The sequence below is a fragment of the Chionomys nivalis genome, chromosome 7 (genome assembly GCF_950005125.1).
Source record: "Chionomys nivalis chromosome 7, mChiNiv1.1, whole genome shotgun sequence".
NCBI lineage: Eukaryota > Metazoa > Chordata > Mammalia > Rodentia > Cricetidae > Chionomys > Chionomys nivalis.
Genome location: NC_080092.1, coordinates 11,403,443 through 11,410,992, shown reverse-complemented (window position 1 = coordinate 11,410,992; position 7,550 = coordinate 11,403,443). Strand labels below are relative to the sequence as shown.

Sequence of the window (7,550 nt, the reverse complement as noted above, 5' to 3'; positions counted from 1 at the left end):
AAGCACAGATTCAGCATGTGGGGGTCCTAGGTTTGATACCCATGTACATGCATACGCACACGGGCGCCCACACACGCACCACACACACACAGTTTATACTTCCCCCATTATTTATGGTCAGTTCTTGGTGCAGAGCTCTGGATGGAACTTAGTTCCTGCCATGAAATAACATTATTTTGTGAAATCCACCATTAAAAAAAAAAATACAGCCTTTTCCTTGAAAAGCCTGTGACAGAAATTCTAGAGCCAACTTCTGTTTTTACTCTAAGTCACCTGACTTACAGGCAAGGAGGCAGCTAAGACTTCCCGATGTGTAATACCCAGGCATAGGGCCAATGTCCAGACCAGCACTGAATTAGAGGATTGTGGGCGGTTAGCTGATCTCAGTAGGTAGCTGATTTGCCTTGCCAACAGCTTGCATTGTTCAGTTTGGGAACGTTACAAAGGATCCACATCAAGTTTCCAAGGACACCCCCGCTTCACCCTAGATTCTATCTTAGTGAGTTCCACTAGCCACAGGAGCCTGAGATGTGATGTTGGGGACACCGATTTCAGAAAATGCCTGAGAAAAGCCGAGGGTGACTGTGCTGGACTTCCTACCCTCAGTTGTCTGTCCCTCTGGGCACCCTCACCTCTTCAGCCCGCTAGAGAACCTTCTGAAGTCAGAAAGACAGGAAGGAACCATGTCACCGGGGTGGGGGTGGGGGAATGTGGTGTTTGATGGGACTTTGCTGGTCTTGCATAGAAGCCAGAAGAGGACAGCTCAGCACTATGACTCTTGTCTGACATAGGAGACTCTTGTCTCCTCAACAGGAGACGCAGTTCATTTGGTTGAGTGTTTGCCTTGAAGGTCCTAGGTTTGATACTCGGCTCTGCATAAACCATATGCATGGCATATCTATAATCCAAACACTCAGAAGGTAGAGGCAAGACCAGAAATTTGAGATCACTCTCAGCTATAGGACAGAAGACCCTTTCTCAAATGATTAATAATAATAATAATAATAAAGAAAGATCAGAAGGACCAATTTTGAGAAGGTAACTTTACTTAAAGCATCTGAAAACACATACCTAAGGTCAGGGAAAAGAGGCCAAAGGTGGGGACGCAGAACATGGAGGAACCAAGAGGAGGTATGAGTGAAGGGACGTTCACAGGGACTACTACTCATGCAGGGAGGTGCGTACAGAACAAGGCTGCCGGAGCAGGGGTGAAGCTAGTACAGCGTCTCCCGGGCGTGGGTTCGCAGGTGGCGCAGTAGGTGCGAATTGCGGCTGAAGCCACGGCCACACAGAGCACAGGAGTAAGGCCTTGCGCCTGTGTGAACCATCAGATGGCGCAGCAAGTTGCAGCTGCGACTGAAGCTCTTGCCACACTCCGGGCATTCCTGGGGTTCTTCCATCTCTTGCCTGGATGTGGTGTGTGTGACCAGGTGGCGCTGCAGGTGCGCATTGCGCCGGAAACTGCGGCCGCAGGTTGGGCAGCTATAGGGCCGTTCGCCCGTGTGGCTGCGGCGGTGGCGGGCCAAGTTGGAGCTGTTGCGGAAGCGGTGACCACAGGTGTCACAGGCGTGGGGCTTCTCCCCCGTGTGGATGCGTTGGTGGCGTGCCAGGTGGGCACTCTGGCTGAACCTCTCTCCGCACTCGCTGCATCGGCAGGGCTTCTCTCCTGTGTGGCTGAGCAGGTGGCGAGTCAGGTCTTGCATTTGGCTGAAGCTTTTGCCACACTGGGCACAGTGGTAAGGCCGGAGGCCACCGTGGGTCAATAGATGGCGGGCAAGGCTCGTACGTCTCACAAAGCGTTTATTGCACTGGGGACAAGCGTGAGGCTTCTCACCTGTGTGCACCTGCTGGTGGCTGATCAGTTGAGAACTTTGGGTGAAGCAGCGGCCACAGACCTGGCAGGAAAAGGGTCGTTCACCGGTATGGACTCGCTTGTGGCTCATCAGATGCTCGCTTCGTCGGAAGGCCTTGCCACAGTCACTACACACATAGGGCTTGTTCTCCTGGCGAGAGCTAGGGCTGCCGGGGTCTTCCGAGGACTGCCGATCCTTGCCCTTCGCATGAATCCGCAGGTGACGCTTTAAGCTAGAGCGCCGTTGGAAGGTCTGCCCGCAGTGGGAACAAAGGACGACCGCCTTCTCTGCCACTTTCGTCTTGCCTTCTGGGTCTGGTGTGGGATTTTGTTCCTGGGAATGTGCCAGCAGGTGCTTCATGAGGTTGGAGCGACGCTGGAAGCCCTGGTCACACTCAGCACATCGGAAGGCAGGCTCCGAGGAATGCGTTAGCAAGTGCTTCGCCAGGTGTGAGCTCTGGCGGAAGCGGTGGCTGCAGAGGTGACAGGCATGGGGCCTCTCATCTGTGTGTATGCGCACGTGCAGCTTGAGGATGGAGCTGCGCCCAAAAGTCTTTCCGCACCACAGACATCGGAAGGAACGAGAGCTTGGCTGAGATTGAGAGCCTGGGTGGGCCTGTAGCTGGTGGGCCTGAAGGCCGGACAGCTGCAGGAAGCTGACTCCACACTCCGTGCAGATAAACTGCGACTCTGTCTCGGACTCTGGGGCGCCTACTCTGACCTCCACAACTTCACTGCTGTCAGCAGGGGTCCCTCCCCAACCAGTACCGTTTGCCTCCTGCTCTGCTGTCTGGGACGGAGGCTCTACTATGACTCCAGGGCCCTCTGCCTGGGACTCGGATAAAATGATGACAGGCCAGATAGTCGATTTAGGTTCTTCAACTTTAAGTTCCTCCTGGTCAGGCATTCTGCTTGTAAGTCCTAGGAAAGAAGCAAACTCAGAGAGCTGGAAATGGTGGTGAGCACCTTAACTCCAGCAACTTAGGAGACAGAGGCAGGCAGATGTCTGAGTTCGCTACGAGCCCGCTCTACATATTTCCAGAACAGCCATGACTACAAGACAGACCCTGCCTCACAAAATGAGGACAACCAAGAAAGAAAGAAGAGAAGGAGGGGCAGGGCGGGCGGGAGAAATGGCTCAGTGGTTAAGAGCATCGCCTGCTCTTCCAAAGGTCCCAAGTTCAATTCCCAGCAACCACATGGTGGCTCACAACCATCTGTAATGAGGTCTGGTGCCCTCTTCTGGCCTACAGACATAAACACAGACAGAATATTGTATACATAATAAATAAATTTGTTAAAAAAAAAAAAAGAAGGCGGCTGGAGAGATGGCTCAGAGGTTAAGAGCATTGCCTGCTCTTCCAAAGGTCCTGAGTTCAATTCTCAGCAACCACATGGTGGCTCACAACCATCTGTAATGAGATCTGGTGCCCTCTTCTAGCCTTCAGGCATAAGCACACACAGACAGAATATTGTATACATAATAAATAAATAAAATATTTAAAAAAAAAGAAGAGAAGGAGGAGGTAGAGAAGAAAAGAGGTGGAAAAAGAGGAGGAAGAGGGAAGAAGGAAAAGGAAGGAAGAGAAGTTATCACTGAAAGAACTACTAGGCCTCATCAGATCCTGGTGGGCACAGATGTAGAAAGAAACCCAGGATCCTGTAAAGCTGGGATGGGCAGTCTGAGGACAAATAAGAATGTCTTTGATCACCAGGTGGTGGCGGTGCACGCCTTTAATCCCGGCACTTAGGAGGCAGAGGGAAGTAGCATTCTCTGTGAGTTCGAGACCAGCCTGGTCTACAGAGCTAGTTACAGGACAGCCAGAGCTGTTATGCAGAGAAATCCTGTCTCAAAACAACTAAAAACCAAAACCAAACAAACAACTTAAAAAGTCTTTGTTCGGGGCTGGAGAGATGGCTCAGAGGTTAAGAGCACTGGCTGCTCTTCCAGAGGTCCTGAGTTCAATTCCCAGCAACCACATGGTGGCTCACAATCATCTGTAATGAGATCTGGCGCCCTCTTCTGGCGTGCGGGCATACATCGAGGCAGAATGTTGTATACATAATAAATCTTTAAAAAAAAAAAAGTCTTTGTTCTCTGCTCCCCACTTCCTGCTGTTTTTCAGTCTCCATATTGCCTGCTACTAGGGATCCCACCACCTCAGACTCCCAAATGCTGGGATCACATCACACACCATGCCTGGCTCCACCACATCCTTTTAAAGTGTACAATTTAGGCCCACTAAATATATTTACAATGTCATTCAACAATCAGGACTATCTCATATCCACTAGTAGTCTATTTCTTGACCACTTTTTTTCCCCCAGTTTTTTTGTGTATCGGTATTCTGCACACATGCTTGTACTTGTAACACAAGCATGCAGTATCCATGGTGGCCAGGAGAGGGCCTCAGCTCCCCCCAGAATTAGTTGCAGACAGTTGTGAGCCATTATGGGGGTGCTGGAAATTGAGCTAGGGTCCTCTGGAGGATCAGCCAGTGCTCCTAAGTGCCGAGCCATCTCTCTGGCACCCTTTTTGTTAGGTTGACTGATCCTAGAGTCTTTTGCATGCTAGGGAAGGACTCTTAACACGGAGCCACACTGCTTCCCTTCAATATCTATTTTAAGGCTCAAAATTAAGAGACATATGGGTGTAGCCGTGCAGGCCTCTATAGTCCCAGCACTCAGGTGACAGAGGCAGGAGGCTCTTGAGTCAAAATCATAATGAGACCATATCTAGGAATAACAACTTCTTAGCCTGGCAGTGGTGGTCACGCCTTTAATCCTAGCATTTGGGAGGCAGAAACAGGTGAATCTTTGTGAGTTCGAGGCCAGTCTGGTCTATAGCGTGAGTTCTAGGACGGCCAGGGCTACACAGAAAAACCCTGTCTCAAAAAAACAAACAAAAATAAAAACAAAAAGCAGACACACAGAGCAGGAGCTGTCAGAAAGAAGGGGAAGGGGGCTGGAGAGATGGCTCAGCGGTTAAGAGCATTGCATGCTCTTCCAAAGGACCCGAGTTCGATTCCCAGCAACCACATGGTGGCTCACAACCATCTGTAATGAGGTCTGGTGTCCTCTTCTAGCAGGCATATATGCAAACAGAATATTGTATCCATAATAAATAAATATTTTTTTAAAAAAAAAGAAGGGGAAGGAGGACATTTGGTTCTGAGGACCGCTAAACAAATAGATGAATGAAACCAAAGACTTAGTCAGCATCGAAAGTTTAGAAAGTCAGATGCCGGGCGGTGGTGGCGCACGCCTTTAATCCCAGCACTCGGGAGGCAGAGGCAGGTGGATCTCTGTGAGTTCGAGGCCAGCCTGGTCTACAAGAGCTAGTTCCAGGACGGGCACCAAAGCTACAGAGAAACCCTGTCTCGAAAAACCAAAAAAAAAAAAAAAAAAAAAAAAGTCAGATGCTATCTGGAACCATGAGCAAAGAGCATTCAGTAACCATGACTGTGGAGGAGCTTACCAAGAGGGTTTGCAGGCCAGGTTTTCTTCTCTGAGGTGTCCTCAAAGGTAAGGGACTCCTGCAATGAGAGCCGAGACCCCTCTGAGTGAGGAACGGGCTCTGTGGCCTTCGTGAAGTGGAATCACTTTCTGGGGTTAAATAGGAGGAAACATGGACGGCTAAAAGGTAGAAGGTAGAGAATATTGTGGGGCCCGAGAAAGACCTGTGACAGGAATCGGCTCAGCTTACCAACACAGCTGCCAGCTCTTGGTCTCTGGAATTCTCCTCAAGCCATGAGGGGCCCTGGGAAGGGTCTGAAAGCATAAGAGAGGAAGACAAGGCTGTTAGAAGTGTTGCCAGCTATATGGCTTTAAAGACATGACCACCCATCCTCTGAAACCATGAAGATATCCCGACATTCTCCTACCACACACTCCTCCCCAGCCTCCAGCCCCCACCCACACCTCCAGCCTCCCAGGACACCAGGTCCTCACGGCTTTCTTGTGGGTCCTGGGGCTCTGGGCTCACTGGCCAATTTGAACTTGGTGCAAGTCTCCGCTCTTCAGGTTCAGCAGGCCTGGTGGGAACTGGCTGAGATGGGGGTAATTCGTTCAACGGGTGCAGGGCTGGAGTCTCTTCCAAGGGCAGCTCCCTTTTAGGGCTTTGGCTGGGGACCTGGGAAGGGCTCTGCTGCCCCTCTGAGACGATGTCTGCAGGAGCATTCTTGCCGGCACTGAAGCTAAAGTCCTGTTGAAGACATCTGTCTTAGGGGGCAGCCAGGCTGCACGAGACTACTGAGTCTACCAGACAGGACAGAGAGACACAGGGAGAGGGTCGCACAGCTAAGAGGGTAAGAATGGGTTAGCGATGTGACAGGGGACAGAGGACAGAAGGGGCACTTTTATAGTCTACTTTATAAGAACACACTTGTATGCCGGGCGATGGTGGCGCATGCCTTTAATCCCAGCACTCAGGAGGCAGAGGCAGACGGATCTCTGTGAGTTCGAGACCAGCCTGGTCTACAGAGCTAGTTCCAGGACAGGCTCCAAAGCCACAGAGAAACCCTGTCTCGAAAAACAAAAAACAAACAAACAAAAAAAAAAAAACAAAAAAACAAAAAAAAAAAACAAACAAAAAAAAAAGAACGCACTTGTACTTCATACTGTGGAAAGGAATCTACACGTGCATGCTATTAATAGCTCAGCTCGCACACACTTTTAACAGTTCGTTCCAAGTTAACACCCGCGATGGCTCAGATGCCTCCGGAGGACAGGGCTGGTAGCAGCGGAAGCTAACTCGACGGCAGTGTTCTAGGAAGCACCCAGCTCCCGGACTTCAGCAGAACACAAAAAGAGGGCAGGGGTGATAATGAAAGAGACTCAAGACCCAACAAGCATCAGAAAAGTGCCCAGAGGCTGGGTGTGGTGGAGAATGACTTTAATGCCAGCACTCGGGAGGCAGAGACAAACTGCTCTTTGTATGTTAAAAGCCAGAATGGTCTGCACAGAGTTCCAGGCAGCCAGGGCTACCTAGAGAGACGCTGTCTTAAAAAGAAATGAAATGTGACCACAGGATGACCCTAAGTCCGAGTGATTGACTGCTTTTGCTGACACCCTCCATTCCCTGCTTGCTGCCTGGAGGTGAGCTGGCAGTTTTTCTATTTTCCGATCTTAATCTGCTACCTGCTAAACACCAGCTCTCTGGATAGAGCATACCGAAAGACATTGGTTCCTAGCTCTGCTCGCTGATGGACGCAAGCGGAATTTGAAAAGCTTTCTTCTTGTGGTAACCAGTTTCTCTCCACTCAGCCCCACCCTCACAGTTTATGGTCCAGCCCCATCTCACCAGTGGCCCCACGTGGCTGGAGTCTTTGGGCACGCCCTCCAGCAGTTGTACCACCTCCTCTCCATCCCTGAGTGGCTGGCCCTGCAGGCGGCTCAGCACGTGCGGGGGCAAGACGCTCAGGAACTGCTCCAGCACCAGCAGCTCCAGAATCTGTTTTTTGGTGTGCAGCGCAGGCCGCAGCCAGTGGTTGCAGAGTTCCCGGAGCCGGCCCAGGGATGCCCGCGGCCCCATGTCTTCCTGGTACTGGAAGCATCTGAAGAGCTGGTGGGCCACCTCTGGCCGAGGCCTGACCTCTATTATTCTGGGATCCTCCTCGCCAGGCAGGTCATCCTCCTCCAGTTTCACCGCTCCGAACTGCTCTTGTTCCAGAGCATCCGGGACTGGTTCTGCCAGCAT

General features: G+C 51.0%; 1 protein-coding gene across 1 annotated transcript; it reads right to left on the bottom strand.

The window, feature by feature from the left end:
* Positions 1–1,214: 1,214 nt before the first annotated feature.
* Zscan10 (zinc finger and SCAN domain containing 10) lies at positions 1,215–7,550 on the bottom strand. Its single transcript, XM_057773310.1, has 5 exons — positions 7,155–7,550; positions 5,804–6,056; positions 5,559–5,623; positions 5,331–5,388; positions 1,215–2,773 (listed from the first exon to the last, which is right to left on the bottom strand). Exons 1-5 carry the CDS (start codon positions 7,548–7,550, stop codon positions 1,215–1,217), a joined length of 2,331 nt encoding a protein of 776 aa, XP_057629293.1.

What these genes read in the sequence shown, in the direction of transcription:
- Zscan10 (XM_057773310.1), bottom strand. Translation starts at nt 7,550, where the DNA reads ATGCTGGCAGAACCAGTCCCGGATGCTCTGGAACAAGAGCAGTTCGGA. An exon ending in CCAGCCACGTGGGGCCACTG is followed by an intron (nt 6,057 to 7,154) that starts GTGAGATGGGGC and finishes TGTCTTCAACAG; the next exon opens with GACTTTAGCTTCAGTGCCGG. An exon ending in AAGAGCTGGCAGCTGTGTTG is followed by an intron (nt 5,389 to 5,558) that starts GTAAGCTGAGCC and finishes CTCTCATTGCAG; the next exon opens with GAGTCCCTTACCTTTGAGGA.